This window comes from Taudactylus pleione, unplaced genomic scaffold (assembly GCF_031769625.1).
Source record: "Taudactylus pleione unplaced genomic scaffold, aTauple2 ptg000043l, whole genome shotgun sequence".
NCBI lineage: Eukaryota > Metazoa > Chordata > Amphibia > Anura > Myobatrachidae > Taudactylus > Taudactylus pleione.
Genome location: NW_028284445.1, coordinates 7,103,661 through 7,121,934, shown reverse-complemented (window position 1 = coordinate 7,121,934; position 18,274 = coordinate 7,103,661). Strand labels below are relative to the sequence as shown.

The window sequence follows — 18,274 nt, the reverse complement described above, 5'->3', positions numbered from 1 at the left end:
TCCCCCCTATTTGTAGCCTAATCCTCCCCACCCTGCACCCTCCCTGTTAGAGCCTAAACCTGAGTTTCCCCCCATCGTGCCTAAGCCTAACCCTCCCCCTTTAGTGCCTAACCCCCCCCAAGTGGTGCCTGACCCTAATTCTCCCGCCTAGGGTTGTCTAACCTTTACCTCCCCCCAAAACCTAACGCTAACCCCACTAATTTACCTAAACCTAACCCTCCCCCCCGCAGCAAACACTAAGGGCGTCCTGGATTACCATTGTTTGGGCACGCGTCCTCCTGGATTCCGGCGTCGGGATTAAGATATGCGTCGGTATTTCAACGCCTATCTTAACTCCCTTGTCGAGACTCCAGGGTTGGGATTGAGACGGGCAGCCTAACTACATCCCAAGCAGATTGATATACTGTATATATGAACTAGTATACAGCTTATTGAATATAGTAGCATCATATAGTACTATACATGGACTAGTAAACTATTTAGTAGAATATAATAGTATTGTAGCATTCACGGGCTAGCTATTGAGTATAGTAGTATACTGTACATGGATTAGTATACTATTGAGTATTTATAAATGAACTAGTATATTATTAATTGTGCAACATACATTGATGTTGTTCAATTAATCGTATTAATAGACTAACTTGCCAGCGCTCCCATAATCGTGAAATTAAAAATCGGGACACTCGGATGCCCACGTTCTATTGCTGGGAGCCGCTCAGGATAGTAAACTAAAAAAGATCCTGTTATTTTGAATGAGAACATGGGGACTGTGCTTGAAGTATTGGGAGAGATCCATGCCACCTTTACCATGGTAACCTGGCAGCACACGGGCATGCCGCGATGGGAGACAGGTGAGAGCGAGTCTCGGTGCCAGCTGACAGGTTACCCCCGCCCCACAGACCGGTGTGAGGTGCCCTCTGTGCCAGGGGGGGCACCTGCTCACACCTGTCCATCCCTGTGGTCGCTGGGCGGCTCAGCCACGCCCGCGGGCCGCTCTGGCGCAGGCGCAGCTCACCCTACCGCAGGCAGGGGGCGTCAACATGGCGGAGGAGTAACAGCGGCGTCTGCTCCCATCATAACAACGCCAGCTGCAGCAGCAGCAGTCATCCCGTTACCCGGCGACAGTCACCCGCTACAGCCCGGCCACGGAAGGCGTTGGATGTGCGATTGTCAGGCACGTGGTGCTCTGAGGGTGATGGAGGGGGTCTCCGCAAGATTCCATACCCCGGGGACCGTGGATTAGCCAGCCTCCTCTCACCCGCGGGTGTTGCACTCTCCCTTTCTTAGACTATTTCGGGTGATCGCTGTGACCGTTACCCGAAGGGTGTAGAGAGCTGCAGCCCGGCACCCCCCACTCCTCCTTTCCCCTCCCGCTGTGCCAGTGGCGGAGAGATGGCCAGTGACAAGCCGCTGGTGGGGGCCGGCTGCCCGGACAGGGATCCCCCGGGTGGTTCGGGTTCCATGGTGCTGCCGGGCGGGGTGATCAACCCGTCCGTCCCCATCCGCAACATGAGGATGAAATTCGCCGTCCTCATCGGGCTCATCCAGGTCGGGGAGGTCAGTAACCGGGATATCGTGGAGACCGTGCTCAACCTGGTAAGGAGATCACCCGCCGGCCGCTGCCTACTGCAGGGATCCCATTCATTTGTATGTGCTGCTGGTTTACCCCATTACAGACCGGGAGCATGACAGGTGCCCCGAATCCTCCCTGTACACCCCAAACCAGCACTTCATAAGCACTTTCCTGATCTTGCAGTGTGCTGGGATGCATTTTCCTAAGTAATCTGTAGTGTATGTATGTACAGTATATGTCATTTTACTCTTACAGTGATTACTTGCTGGCAATGGGCAACAGCAGAGCGTCATTGCCCCCTGATCTGCCACCTAGAAGGTCCCAGGGAGGACATTTCGTCACACATTACAGACCCTCATGTAATCAAGGGTTAAAAACCAGCGTCCTCAAGGGTGCTGTTGCTTTGAATGGCCCATATGTTGTGGTATTAATGTCTTGGAAGCTATGTACAATCACTCCCGCCCCCCCATGTCTTTAAATATATCTGTCTTTCAAGCTGGTGAAGGACCCCCTGAGAATGAATGCATCACTGCATTCAGCTCTGCGGAAGGGAAGAGGTTAAGTGTGGCTGCTGATCATGCATCTGATTATCCCTGCAGATTAGGCATCAGGGTGCATGGGAACCTGTGCTGACATTATTTATGTGGTGCATATTGCCTTCTATATATCCCAAGTATAGGTGGACAAAGGGTTTGCTTGGTTAATCTCTGTTGTTACCAGTAGATGGTGAAGGTATACTGGAACCTTCTAACAATCTTGATCCTAGGCCAGGTATACGGTTTAATACAATGTATGGTCTGCAATTTGAACATGTTAGAATTCAACCATTGTGCTTTCGTGACCAGTGCATGACTGTGTGTGTGTGTGTGTGTGTTAATATCCTTCATAGACATTATATATTTTCTAAATGTCGGAGCACCCAATATTCAGCACCCAAGCAGGCCTCAACACCAGTCTCCTGGCTGCTAGCAGGCCCTTCATTATTGCAATGCAGTGATTTTAAAAACCCGTAATAATTGACATTAATGGCATTTAATTAGTGAATTTCTTTTGAAATACAATATTAATGAACAGAATTGTTTTAGGGGGATGGTTGGCCTTGCTTGTGTCAGCGTGCTAAAATGCTCATTGTACAAGTTCTCCATTACCAGGCTACAGCGATGATTTTTAGTCTCGCGTTGTAGATTGCGGTGTGTTCTGATACGTAATATATCTTTAATCGCTTTGTAGTGTGATAATGTCCATCAATCACTGCACATATAATGACCTTATGTGAACTTCAGAAAATTAATCTTTAGAGTTCGAAGGGATGAGAAGTAATTGTTTAAGTGATTTTGGGGGGTTTATTGAAAGAGAACACAGGTTTGTTTTTTTTCTCTCTCTTGAGGGAGTAAACTCCAGATTAATTGCATTAAATCGCATAAAGTTGCATTGTGCTTCCTTAAGTAATGCTATAAAAGTCGCTTGTATGGCCATAACTCGCCTAAGAGTTCTGGTGAAATTAAAAGGAATATAATTCCTGTGTTCTTCTGTCACAACATGAACACTGTCCCTTTGAATCTTTGTGAACGAGTCTCCCTTCCCCCATCAGTTTCCACAGAATAATGTCTCGCATTGAATATAGTGAACCAAAGGTTCTCGTAACGCAAGGTATCCGTCCAAGTGATGGGCTGGAGGTATAGTGTTTTGAGTGCCAACCAAATATTGCTGACTTTTTTTTTTAATTAATTTATTTTTTACATTTTAGAAATCCTTGCCCCAGTCAGAAATGAGATTAGGGGAGAAAGTGAGAAAATCTGATTAGACTGGGCAGCTACCACTGCTAGTAATCTTTAAAACCAAGGTTTTAAAAGTGTTTCATTAGTACTCTCTTTAGAGAACCAAGAACTGCATGATTGCAACTAATGAATTAATCCACACCGCCATGAAATTCCTTTATTGATTTTTATGTAGTATATCGGCATTAGGATGGTTCTATTGGGACATGGGTGTGTTGCTCCTGGATTGTGGAACAATCATGGCTAAAGTGTCTCCTTCCCTTATTGTTATTTGCATGATGCCCTGTGCATTATTTATACATGTGGTCTATGTTCCTGATCAAGTGTCAATCTATTCTATTTTATGCACCCAATTACAATCAGTTTTTTTTTTTTTTAATTATAATTTTTTCCTTACATGCTATACCAGCAGAACAAGTCATGCAGGGCATGGGTAGGGATTGAGCAGTCTTAACAGTTGTATATTTGTTACAATAAATTTCCTCTCTGAAACATGTTCTAGTAATTGGAATAAATGTGCTCTCCGCATGTCATTGTGTCTTATCTGACCAATGAGAGATGTGATGCTTTTATCAGCAGGAAGCTAATCAGTCTAGGGAGCAGCTGCAGTCGCTGTGCATTGTGGGTAGGATGCTGCTACACAATGACGTAAGGAAATAAATGAATCTATTTTATGATACCTTTTAGTTGCGATCGGAGCAGACTGCTTGTTTTGCTGAACGTTATCCAATAACTAGAAGGCATTAGAGACAGGTTTTTCTTTCCGTATGAATGTTAACTGCCTGATTTTGATGGCTTTTGCTTGAAATACGTTTTGAGGTTAATGTTTTTCAATAAAATTTGTTTTGGTCTCCACATGTTAACACTGCAAATTTCAGATGGTGCTCAGGGGTTTATATGCATAAATGTTAGGAGCCAGCTGCATTAAACTATATATGACTTTGCTTATTTATGTATTTTTAACGTAAATAATTTTGGTACCCGATACCTTTTGCTTCATCACTGAAAGGGCAGCTATAATAGAGTGGAAAAGTTACAGGCTACAGGACTTGATTAAGTTCTTCCCAAGAACTGCTGTTAGCACCTGCTGAGAAGTCGGCAGCTTGATATGTCTGGCTAGACGTCACAACTGGGCGGACATCTAAAATTGCCCGCCCAGTTGTGATGTCCGTGTCGGCGGTTCCTGCGGCCATGGTAATGGGTCGGTGGGCTGCCTGTACACGTCGGCAGATGTGCATGCTCTATCTGCAAGATTTGTCACATCAGCTGTGCTACACAGCTGACCTCATCTATCTGGGAATGATGGTATGCACAGATATATATAATTCGTACAGCTGGTGAATGATATATTTCATATTGTGTACCCAGCATTTTTATGCTGCTTTGCCAAGGCAACAAAGTATTTGTGAGCTTTTAGTTTAGGAGATACTGCATTGTCTGGACTTATTGAGAAGCCGTGGTTTGTCTGGTCGCTCTTGGTAATGGATACACTGGACCTCCTGAGCCTTCAACCAAGCTCCTTCCTCATTTGTTAAAGCTTATGGCACTTGTTAAAAAATCCTGCTAATATGATATTAAAGATTGGTGTCTCTTTCTTTGCTTAAAACAGTACAAATCCGTAAATAACATTACAAGTTATATTACAACTCCGATTAGGGTTATGTGCTGATCCAATAGGGGTATAGAGGGCTCCAGTCAGGTAATCATGTCACAGCGAAGGGATAGCACTGCTTAGGGGTTCTAATTGATGCCATCATGACAGTGATGATGGGAGTTGTAGTTCACTACCAATTTCTCAGTACAATAAGCTGCCATATGCAGGGTGTCTCTTCTCCCACCAGCCGTGTTCTCCCCAAAAATTTTTTCCAGCCGGGTGGCATCCAAAAGTAGCCGGGTGGGGGCTTTCGCAATTGTGCGCACGCCGAGAAAAGGGGTATCTCCCAGACCAATCCAGCCCGATATGTCTCAGGCTGCTACCCCACTGTCTCTCAGTCAAAAGTGCCCATTATGCAGTGCCCCCTGTAGTTTAGCTTTGCCCTTATGCAGTGCCCCCAGGCTGGCCCCATATGCAGTGCCCCATGCTTAAATAGTGCCCCCAGACTGGTCCTGGCCCCGGCCCCAGCCCCAGCAATTACGTTTACTTGCTGACCGCACGCCCGCTCTCTCGCTCACCGCTGACTGGATCCAACTAGATCCAGCAGGTGCGCGGGGCAGGCTCCACACGTCGCGGGTCATGACGTCACCTGCGCAGTGCATCACTGGGAACGCTGGCCTCTGAAGTGATCGGGGGCTTCTTTAAGGGTCGGCAGGGAAAAGTGCTGGGCGGCAGGCTGTGTCTGCCGGGCGATGCGCCCACAGAAAACAGCCTGGGGAGAACACTGCACCAGGACATTTTAAAAAGAAAGCAAGACTAAAAATTGCTAATGGGATTCACAGAAGCTCACACACAAGTAATTTCACAAGAACAACACCGTAACAGAGGCATTTCTTGGGCAGATAGTTCCAATATTACCTATAGTATAGTTATTACTTAAATGTGCTTCCATTGCCATTCTTACCAGCTGGTCCATAGAGTACACTTGATCGCTATTCTTTTTAGATGGGGACACATTGTCCTCCTATAAATATATCTTTTTAGATACTTAAGTGATTAAAATGAACATTTATTGATAATTGTATTAACTTTCCAGTAAATATACCTATTACATTACATTACATTAGTCTTTTACTTCTTATTCAGAGACCTGTTGTAACATGTGTTTGGACATGGTGGTTGGGAATCCCTGTTCTGTCAGAAAGCAGCAAGTCATTTCATTCTTATGTCAGACGTTCTGGAATGCTGGTTATGTGCTTCAAGTATTTGTGTGGCGGAAGAGTGAAACATCACTTCAAAGGTTCATAGACTGCAAGCCCTTATGGACAAGGCCTTCTTCCCTGACTCCAGTGCGCCTTGTCCCCCTGTCTCCCTTTTCCCCACTGGCTTGTCTGATCCCAACTGGTCGCCCACTCAATGGGTTCAGGCCCATTGAGTGCTATTTTGCTCCCCTACCTAGGTGCATATGCTCAGTTTTGGTAAAGTATCTGACATAACATTATCTGCAGCTTATGAACAAACTATTTTGATCATATTAATGGACCCAGGATCCTTTTTGGATACAACTGACAACAGGATACATAAGTACAGACAGTATATAAATTCACTAATGGCCCGTACACACGGTACGATAGCATGTCAGATTTTAACAATAACGATCCTATCGTTAAAATCTGACAGTTTCTGGGCCTTCTAACGACCAAACGGTGGACGATGCGCGTCCATGTATGGTAGTTGACGTCGAACGACCAGGTTAGCCTATTTACTAGGGATCCGCGATTGTTGATCGCGAGTCGTTATAGTAGTGGGGGGATCGAGAATCCAGCGCATGCAGAATAATCAGCCAATGATCGTCTGATTGTTATCTGATCCTTGCTGTCATGCCGTGTGTATGCAGCATTAGATACATAATTACAGTTAGAATAATTATGTAGAGAGGCTTTGCTCATATGAGCTTACGATCTATAGGGATATGCAAGAAAAGCTGATGCAGCAAATCAAATGTTTGCTTTAAGGGTCTAGTATATACTTGAAAAAATATCAGAATCGCCTCTTATACATTGTCGACACATGAAATTGGGTTTAGGGTGCAATTATTTATTTATTAACAGTTCCTAGCATTCCCACTAGGTTGTTCTAACGGGATGCTGTGCCCTGCCCTCCTTCTAGAGCGCCCTGCCCTCACTGCGCAGCGACCCGCTAAGACAGCCTCCAGGTGCCGTCTTCACCCACAGGTCGCAGTGTCCCGTGGGTGGGTAAATATGCGGTGACCCGGTCACCGCCGGTGAATAGACGCTGGGCGAATGTGCCCGGCATCTATTCTACCTGTCGGCAGCACTTGGGGGCTGCACGGCGTGTCCGTAAGTGCCGGGTACGCCCCCAAGAGTGACGAAAAGGGGACGCGTCTTATTGACATGCCCCCTTTTCAATGTTCACGTTCCCTTTTCGGGTGCCGAAGGCGCGCGGAAGTGCCCTCTCTAGCTCCGGCGCTCTGCCTGCCTCCGGAGCTAGAGTGAATACTAAGTTTCTTATATAGCGCAGCATAATCCTGTGAGCTTTACAATTGGAAGCATTAATAGAACAAAACTGGGTAATAACAGACAGATATATAGGTAGGAAGGCCCTGCTCGCAAACTTACAATCTATAGGGAAATAGACATTGATACACAAGGATAGATGCTATATATTGCGATTGAGGTTTGGCTGCGGTTAGACTTGGACTAGTAGGAGTGTCGATGTTCTGAACACGTCGGCATTTCATACCACACCGTCTATGATATTTCAGGCCTTGGCTTGCATGGACATTTTCACCATGAGTACAAAAATGGTTCTACAGGAGTAGTCCCCAGTTTTCCTAGCAATGTACCTGATTTGCACATATCGCTGGTAATGGAACAACTATTCCGTGTAATGGATTAGTTCACTGGTCCCCATGGTCTGTCTTAAAGCATCCTAAAAGTCCAGGTTTTATTTCTATCCATGCTTAAGCACAGATGACTTAAGTAGTACCTTTAGTCACTTTGATTATACCATCTGTGAACAATCATGCATATCCTTAAAACCTGGACTGTAATGTGGGGTACACCCTTGGATGATGGGCCGATGGACCCCCCTGACCTAGCAACCGTCTGATTTTGGTAAGCATACACACTTGCCAATTGACTGCACGATCTGTCTGGCCAGAAGAACCCATTTCAATATGCCCACCCAGTTTTGATGTCATTTAGAATAGTTCTTGCCGCCAATAGAATGTGTAGCCATTCGGTCGTTTGTACACACTATAAGATGTGATTGATTTGTCGCTTCTGCCAAGCAGCACGGCTGATGCGATATATCTGTGAAAGTTGTCATTCACAGATATATGATGTGTACGCACATGCTGATGGACTGAACTATATATAGTTTGTCGGCTGTACAAACGATACATGGTCCAGTGTGTACCCAGCATTAGGGTGCCTTGGGGACCGAATTTATGAAACCCTGGAGTAGTCGATACCGTTTGCGGCTCCAGAGCAGTCCAAAATTCAAATAGGGGGGAGCCACACCAACTACCAGTGAGTCCCGGCCGGTAATGTTTGGGGTGGCAGTTGGTGTGGCTCCCCTATTGGAGTTCTGGACTGCGCTGCAGCCCCACCTCTGGAGCCACCATTCGTTGACACCACTACATCTAGTGTTCATTCTAGGTCTGGTGCCGGGCAAGGCGCCAGACTGTAGAAAGGGCACTGTAGTGCACGCAAACGGCACATGGCAATAAGAAAAGGGGACATGTCTTTAAGACTCTCTCCCTTTCATCACTCTTGGGGAAGTGCCTGGCACTTACGGACATGCCAGGCTGCCCCCAAGCATCTATTCACCGTTGCACTGCAGTTTTTCCCACCCCCATGTTTTAGCGGGATGCTGCCAAAAAGACAGTGCACATTCTGCCCTTTTAAAATCGAACAGAGCGCGGTGCCCCTCTAAAAAGGCTTGGCGGGAACGCTATAAATCCTTAACATTTTTACAATGCAGCTTTTGTCCATGGTAGCCCTGTATTAGTTTGGGAAATGCTTGGATTGTTAGATAGGCCTTTTATGCGGTCATGTGTTAACTTTGTTTTGAACTCTGTCAATCAAGTCTGAGCCACTTGTACTCTGTAAGAGTGAGATGTCACCCCATGGCACTGTTAGGAGCTGTGTACTAATATAAAGTGCACAGCCCAGTGCTGTGGTCCCTAAACAGGCTTTATCTGGTACATTTAGCCGATAACGACAGATTGGGCATGTTCGGAGATGAGGGAGGATGCATGCACTGAATGACATATCGTTCAGTGTGGGCACTGCACAGAACAATGAACGACTACAGAATAACGATATCGTGCAGTCCTTCATTGTCGGGTAGTGGATGTGCACCTTTACTTTGCATCACCATCGCACTGAGCTGGAAGAATGGATAGTCTATTGTTTGCCATTAGATGAGTAAAGAACTCTCTTTTTGTAAATTTGTGATGAGTTCTTTTAAATAAGAAAAAAGTGAAAATCAAGAGTTTGCTTTAATGCACATCATGCAAGATGCAGTGCGATTACATGGTCATAGCCTTAGCCTAGGTGCACACTATGCCATTATCCGGCCGATCAGCTCAATTTTTGGTCGCTCTGTCCTATAATCTCAGAGGGCAGTATTCACTTGTTACGTTCCTGTATGCGCCCAACAGGCGCTATTCAATTGTTTCTCCTGCCGACACACCATTTCAGCTCCCAGCCCCAGCGGGGTGCAAGCTGAAATGGGCAAAAAGTGACATGTTTGGGTGCCCAAACATTACTTTTTGCGGTCGCACCTGCACTTTGGTCGGGGGTAGCTGCTTTACGCGGCTAAACCCGACCACTTTGGGCGCGGTCAGCGTGAAAAACTGCAACAATTCAATAGCGCCCGCAATCTCCCGTCACTTTAGACAGGAGATCTGGCGTGCGATAACAATTGAATACTGCCCAAAGTGTGCACACATGGCCGATTATCGTTTCAAGCCCAGTCAGATCTGATGATTCCATCTGATCTTCTGCAGGACAGAACAGTGCAATCTCATTTTGCTATATTATAGTAACCCTGTAAGCTATGCAACAAGCTAACAATGCAGTGTGCCAGTGAGTCAGCAAGTTCTCTCAGTCTGTGTAATTCTGCTTTACCCCTCATCTAACATTACATTACTGTCTCAATAAGCCAACTTATTAATAGAGTGGATGAAGATACTATGTCCGTCCTTATGGGGAAGGACTACTACAAAATGTAATGTAAAAAGATTTAATATATATTATTTAGAAGCCTGCAAATTTTATTTCCTTGCCACTTCGCTCAACAATTACATGCCACCTCTCCTGCCAACTGATTACTTCCTCCCGCCTCCAAGATTATGCCCGTGCTGCTCCCTACCTTTTGAACTCTCTCTCTCTCCCTATCAGGCTCTCAGTCTCTCTACAAATCTTCAAACGGGCTCTCAAGACCCGCTACTTCAGGCCTGGCCAACCTGTGTCTCTCCAGCTGTTGTGAAACTATACATCCCAGCATGCCCTGCCACAGTTTTAGTTTTATCTAATAGCAAAACTGTAGCAGAGCATGCTGGGAAGTGTAGTTTCACAACAGTTGGAGAGCCACAGGTTGGCCAGTCCTGCGCTACTTCGTCAACGCCTATCAGCTCTCATCCTAACCCACTACTACATGCTCTTTCCTCCCTGTCTACCCCATCTGGTTCACGCCTATTTGTCTGCCCCTCCCCCTTTAGAATGTAAGCTCTCACGAGCAGGGCCCTCTTTCCTCATGTGGTTTTCCTTATACAGTACTTTCTTCTACTACTTACTCCCCACAAGGGCATCTAACACTTGATTGCTGACTCCCTGCTGCTTATTTTGAGTTTTATGACTGCTAATACAGCAATGTGTACAAACCATGTACTTGTCCTGTATTGTATTGTACTTTGTAAGGCGCTGCGGAACACTTGTTTCGCCATATAAAGGATAATAATAAAAGTTAATGTTTTCCTATCATGTTGCTATGTCATTGAAGATTTCTGCCGTGTGCATATGTACTGTATGTATGACGCTGCCGTTTATCTCATTGCGTTAATGTGTTGTCTGTCCCATTTATTAATTTTTGCCATATCTTGTATCTCCTTATTGCCAGTTACATTAGGTGGCATAAAGACAGCCTGTCACCTATATTATGAGGAGCTACCATAGTAGGCAGCCCCAGTACTCAGAAGAAGCTGGCACCAGTAGCACAGGAATGTCATGCTTTGTAATAAACGTCATGAAGCACTTCAGTGATGTGACTGCTTCCTATGAATTAATAGGCCTTGCGCTCATAAATTGTTATACTGTTGGGGAAAATGGCCCCTTCAGTTTTGCGGAAGTGATAGGGCACTAGTCGGGGCCCAGTGGTGCATGCTTTTCTTGGGGCACCTTGGTTCCTTCTACAGCCCCGACCAGAAACTGGTGATATCGGGTGCGACAAAGCACATTCTACTGCAGCTTTTAGGCATGATTATGACACACTTTAACATTTTGTTTTTCTTTGTGTGTTTCATTTTGGGTGTGTATATAAAATCTATTATTGATAGTTTGTGTAACATTTGAAATAACCTGCTGATCGAGGCGCTTTCGCATACTTTCGCACCAAGTAATTGAATTCTTGAATTTCCTGACGTTCAGTATTTCTCACAGTGCCTCGGGCACCCTCCGGTCATCCACTACTGTCACTCCTTTGGTACTTCTACATACTGTAATCTTAACATTTCGTAACGTTTTCAAGAAATAGAATAAAACTATTCAGGATACTGCTGACCCTTCTCTGGGCCAAGTTTAGGATCAAAGTTGCTTTTGGGTTTTGTACTGCCCGTATGTGACTATAAACGCTAGCTGCTGTGTGTGCACTGCCTGTATGTGACTGTAAACGCTAGCTGCTGTGCGTGCACTTCCTGTATGTGACTATAAACGCTAGCTGCTGTGCGTGCACTGCCTGTATGTGACTATAAACGCTAGCTGCTGTGCGTGCACTGCCTGTATGTGACTATAAACGCTAGCTGCTGTGCGTGCACTGCCTGTATGTGACTATAAACGCTAGCTGCTGTGCGTGCACTGCCTGTATGTGACTGTAAACGCTAGCTGCTGTGCGTGCACTGCCTGTATGTGACTGTAAACGCTAGCTGCTGTGCGTGCACTGCCTGTATGTGACTGTAAACGCTAGCTGCTGTGCGTGCACTGCCTGTATGTGACTGTAAACGCTAGCTGCTGTGCGTGCACTGCCTGTATGTGACTGTAAACGCTAGCTGCTGCGCGTGCACTGCCTGTATGTGACTGTAAACGCTAGCTGCTGCGCGTGCACTGCCTGTATGTGACTGTAAACGCTAGCTGCTGTGCGTGCACTGCCTGTATGTGACTGTAAACGCTAGCTGCTGTGCGTGCACTGCCTGTATGTGACTGTAAACGCTAGCTGCTGTGCGTGCACTGCCTGTATGTGACTGTAAACGCTAGCTGCTGTGCGTGCACTGCCTGTATGTGACTGTAAACGCTAGCTGCTGTGCGTGCACTGCCTGTATGTGACTGTAAACGCTAGCTGCTGTGCGTGCACTGCCTGTATGTGACTGTAAACGCTAGCTGCTGTGCGTGCACTGCCTGTATGTGACTGTAAACGCTAGCTGCTGTGCGTGCACTGCCTGTATGTGACTGTAAACGCTAGCTGCTGTGCGTGCACTGCCTGTATGTGACTGTAAACGCTAGCTGCTGTGCGTGCACTGCCTGTATGTGACTGTAAACGCTAGCTGCTGTGCGTGCACTGCCTGTATGTGACTGTAAACGCTAGCTGCTGTGCGTGCACTGCCTGTATGTGACTGTAAACGCTAGCTGCTGTGCGTGCACTGCCTGTATGTGACTGTAAACGCTAGCTGCTGTGCGTGCACTGCCTGTATGTGACTGTAAACGCTAGCTGCTGTGCGTGCACTGCCTGTATGTGACTGTAAACGCTAGCTGCTGTGCGTGCACTGCCTGTATGTGACTGTAAACGCTAGCTGCTGTGCGTGCACTGCCTGTTTGCCAAAACTGTCAGGTATATTATCACTGTGTTTCTCCTCATCACTTTGAAGGTGTGTGGGGTGTTTCATGAAAGTCACATTGCATTTATACTGTATACCTTATACCATTTATACATTTGTCATGTCTAAAGGTACAGGTAAGAAGGAGCATGCAAGTCCTGTGCTGCAGGCTTGTCTGAGCAGATTGTTAACTAGGATGTACTGTGTAGTACTGTTGTAACAGCTACTTTATGTCTCTGGTACACCTGCACTAGCACTAGAGCCACCTGTATGGCCGCTTGGTCTCAGATTTTGTCTCACTTAGTGGACAAAAAGCCGTAGAAGCTCAGGCTCGGGCTGCAGTGCCTCATGCTACGATGTGTTCACAGCATTTGTGTCTTTCTATGTATATTCCCCACATGAATTCTTGTTGGGTTTATTCTGCTGCTCACTCAGTATTAAGAGTATGTCGCTGTCTATAGCAGGGTTCGTCACCCATGGCCTTTAGAGTCGGACTCTGCCTCCTCATCAGAGTCTGGTACAGGAAAGAAGACCATTAGTTCCTAGTGGATGTCCCCTCTCTGGAAGAGCGGAGACTGTCCTCAGTACGGAGAAAGAGGAGTTTTCTTTGTTATCTAGGGAGCCAATCTTTAGACGTCAGAAGGTGATTAAGAATTATTATTCTCAGTCTGGGTGCTGACGAATCTCAGGTCTGAAGCGTTTTTTTATGCTAGGAATATAAACCTCTCGGTACCCATGTTGTTTCACTAGGGTAACAAATGAGTTCCCCAAAAATTTTCATATAACGCAAGAGCACTATACTATCCATTCCTGCAGTATCCTCTTTATAAGAGGTTACAGATAGAAGACTTAAGAGTTTTCATTAGATAGAGCTACTACCTGACCAGCTGCAGCTGTAGCCTGGGTGACCAGAGCTATGGAGGATTGGACAAGGTCTCTGGGAGTAACCAAAGAGTAGCTGTTTTCTTTCAGTGGATGAGAGAGTAACTGTGTATATGGGGGAAGCAGTTATCTGCGCTGGTTTTCTGGCTTCTAGGGTCTTGACAAGCTTAGGGCAGACCATAGACCACTATGGCTAGAGGATCTGACAGCGGACGAGCCCAAGATATCTGGGTTGTCCAAGCGCCCTGCTTTCAATCCAGATGGTAGGCTACTGCCTGATGGGGTGTCAGTCATGTGCTGCAGGTTGTTAACTAGGGTAGATTGTGTAGTACTGTTGTAACAGTTTCTTCATGTCTCCGGTATACCTGCACCAGCACTAGAGCCACCTGTGTGGCCGCTTGGTCTCAGATTTTAACGCACTTAGTGGACAAAAGCCGCAGAACTACGAGCTCCGGCTGCAGTGCCTCATACTACGAGGTGTTCACAGCATTGGTGTCCTATGTAGATGCCTCCCATGAATTCCTGTTGTGTTTATTCTACTACTCGCTCTAGTCAGAGTAGGCCGCTGTCTACAGCCTCTCCGCAGGCAGGTAGATCAGTAGCGGCAGGCCTCCTCATGGTGAAGGCCGACTTTTGCAGTTCACTCAGGACTGGTATCACAGATGCCTGGGTGTGAGAGCTGGCTCTCTGGGTTATGCCATCTCATTCCGGAGGCATTCTCCTTAGAGGTTGTGGGTCACGACCCTTCCTGCAGACCCAGTCAGAGTCTCTGCCTGCCGGGAGTCTATTGGGACCCTCCTGGGATCAGGAGTTTATAGTCCCTGTGACGCAACAGGGAAGGGGTTATTATTATTATTTGTGTTTGAGTCAAAAACCCAATAGATCACACCGCCCTAGACTGAATCTAAGGTAACAGATTCATCAAGATGTCCAAATTCCACTCTACGGTCAATTGGGCTGGCAATGGAGCCTGGAGACTTCATGGTCTCATTGGATATACAGGATGCATATCGGCATCTCCTGATTGCAAGATCCCACCAAGCCTTTTTCAGGTTAGCAGTAGATCAGCAACATTACCAGTTTACCGGTCTAGCACAACCCTTAGGGGGTTTACCTAGATAATGGAGTGACTGCTCATCTCAGAAGTCAGGAAACTGCCATATCTAGACGACCTCCTGATATTGGCAATCTCGGGAGATATTACAATGTCATCTACAGATGGCTATTGTCTGCTTACAGGAGCACGGCTGGGTAATCAACTGGGAGAAAAAGTGGTCACTTTTTCCAAATCAGCAGAGGGTGCAGTTGGGGGCACTGCTGGACTCTCTAGGAGAGAGGATTCATCTACCAGAAGACCAGATTGTAGCACTACAGACTCGTTTGCACAATCTATTTTGCAAGCGAATCGTGTCAGTTCACTTGGTTACGCAGATGCTGGGCTCTATGGTAGCCACATTCGACATGGTGGCTTATGCTCAGTTCTACTCCAGGTCCCTGCAAATTCTAGAGGGGTTGCATCTCACCAGAGGTTCGCCTCTTCCTAACTTGGTGGCTGGAGACGACTCATGTGAACAAGGGTCGTCCACTATGGATACTGGAATGGATACTCTTCACCACGGACCAAGTCTGCGAATATGGGGAGCTGTGACGGGTCATCGCTCCTTTCAGGCAAGGGGTACGATACAGGAAAGTCACCTGCCAATAAATATATTGGAGCTTCGGGCAGTGCTCAAGGCATTCATACTGGCACAGGACCTTCTACAGGGCAGGCCTGTCCAGATTTAGTGCGACAACAGTGGCCTACGTAAATTTATCAAGGAGGCACACGATGTCCGGCAGCCATGGAAGAAGTGCCAAGGATTCTGCTGTTGGCAGAATGCGATCTTCCAGTGGTCTCTGCACTATTGTTCTCAGGTGTTTTAAACTGGGAAGCGGACTTTCTAGGTCGCCAGGACAGACTCACCGGAGAATGGGCTCTTCATCCGGAGGTGTTTCAACTCCTGGTGGACAGGTGGGGGATACCAGACGTAGACCTCATGGCATCACGTCACACCCACAAGGTTCCCAGGTCTGGGACAAGGGACCCCTCAGCTGCCTTCGTGGACGCTCTGGCAGTGCGATGGAACTTCATGTTGGCATACCTGTTTCCTCCGATCTCCCTTCTCTCAAGAGTCCTCAGAAAATTCAAGCGGAAGGGCAGCAGGATCATACTAATAGCCCCTGCCTGGGCAGGAGGCATTGGTTCTCAGATCCGACTCCTCAATCTGTAGACAGTCCGTTTCCACTGCCTCTACCACAGGATCTGCTAATACAGTGTACCTGCCTAAACCAGAGTTTACCTCGGCTGGCTTTGACGGCATGGCTCTTGAGTCTTCCGTCTTAAAGGCCAAGGGGTTTTCTCCTTCAGTGATACAGATGAGGCTGAGTGCAACGAACCTGCTTCTGATCGTCTATCAAAGGGTTTGGCAGTCATTTTTTCTTTTGGTGTTCCCAATAGGAAATATAACCCTAAGATATTCAAGGTATCAAGTGTAATTGTTTTTTTCCAGGTTGAATTAGACTGAGTCCAAGTTTTGGCTTTGACTGTTTTGTTTTCAGTGCAAGATTGCTCCTCTACCAGATGTTAGAACATTCAGGCAGGGAGTACTGCAACCTCCAGTCCTCCCACTGGTAGCACCGTTGGGATTTGTCTCTGGTTCTCAGGGCACTGCAGAATCAGCCCTTTGAACCCTTGGTAGAAGTGGACTTGGGATGGCTGACGTCGAAGTGTTTTCTCCTGGCCATCTCTTCAGCTCTCGTCTGACTTGGCAGCACTGTCATATTGCTCTCCATATTTGGTGTTGCATCAAAATAGAGCTGTTCTCCGTGCCAAGGGTTGTTTCCCCGTTTTCATATAAATGTGTAAATGGTAGTCCCGGCCTTTAAGTCTTCAGACCTGTCTACAGGTGAAGCTTCCCTGGATGGGGTTCGAGCTCTTCGTATCTGCAGGGAGCAGACCAGCTCCATCAGGGAATCGGATTTTCTTTTTGTGTTATATGATTTTCACAAGAGGTTGGCCAGCGAGCAAACTGACTTGGCTCACTGGCAGTGTATGGACATTTCTCGGGCCCATACACAGCCTGATCCCCCTGTTCCTAACAAGGGGACAGCACATTCCACTCGGTCCATAGGACCATTGTGCTGAACAGTTCTGCAAGGCAGCCACCTGGTCTTCCGTGAGTACGTTCATAAAGTTCTATGCTTTTGATACGTATGCCTCCCAGGATGCTTCCTTTGGGCGGCGGATTCTTTTATCCGCTTAGGAGCGTCCCCATCCCTAAGGGAACTGCTTTAGGACGTCCCAAGGTAATTCCTGTGGACCCTATGGAACCTGAAAAACAACAAGGACTACCGCACCGGTTAGTCTCGATAAACCCCTATGATTTATGTATAGCTCTCGCATTTTATATGGGTTGTGCTACCTGCTGCCAATTAACAGAACTGAAAAAAGGAGGGAAAGAGAGGCAGTATTGTGGTGCAAAAATCGAGAAATTAGTAATAAAAATTAACCTTTATTGGATACTTATTAAAAATGTGTCCCCTTGACAAAATTACATAAATTGGTGAAGTATTAAACAAATTATAAGCTAGTGAAGAAAAATAAATTAACAAACAAAAATTGTGAAATAATAAAAAATATTGAAAGAATGCACTAAGGGTCACACCCGTATAAGAATGGACTTCCTATGAATGTCAATTAATGTCAGAAATATTAGACAAATTACCTTCTCTGTATTTGTATTTATATTATCATTGTTTATTGGCAGTAAATAACAAAGTATCTCTTCCCTATGAAGCTGCCTTGTTAAAACAATGTCTGCTAACAGCGTATTGTTGCTTGTTAGCAGACATACAATTCTCCTATGCAAAAAATAGTAGGAATTGTCCTCCTCAGATTGCACTGCACAACAATGAAAATGTTTCCGATGTGAAAATAGTTACTTCTAATTGATATCAGCATGCAAAGAATGAATATGACATTTAAAACTCTGTTTGTCTACCGAGTTCCGAGATAGATATAGCCCATTTACTGTATGACGATGTAGGGGTAATTCCTAGTGAATTGGGCAGAATGGAGACAATCTTATCAGCAATCTGCGTTCCGCGCAGAGGGGGGCGGGGCCTAATGACCCAGTTAAATGAATCAGTTATTTGTCCCCTCCCCTATTCAAATATATGCGATTCACGCGATTACCCACACAAGATAACTGTGGTGCACTGAGTGACAAGCATAGTGAGCGATTCCACCAAGACATTTCAGCAATGGAACAAAGATATCAGGTGATCACTGCTGTTGGACAGTGACAAGAGATGCCCCAGAAGAGGGGTACAAGCGACAAGCAAAGAGA

At 46.2% G+C, this 18,274-nt stretch overlaps 1 protein-coding gene across 11 annotated transcripts in view; it reads left to right on the top strand.

The window, feature by feature from the left end:
• The first annotated feature begins 1,038 nt into the window (after window positions 1–1,038).
• The window catches only part of NBEA (neurobeachin), a 634,796-nt gene continuing 617,560 nt past the window's right edge, over window positions 1,039–18,274 (top strand). For all 11 annotated transcript variants that reach the window (XM_088460223.1, XM_088460224.1, XM_088460216.1 and 8 more), the window contains exon 1: window positions 1,039–1,599. In XM_088460223.1, coding sequence (XP_088316349.1) covers window positions 1,396–1,599 — 204 coding nt within the window. In that variant the 5' untranslated portion in view covers window positions 1,039–1,395. The remainder of the gene's footprint in view (window positions 1,600–18,274) is intronic.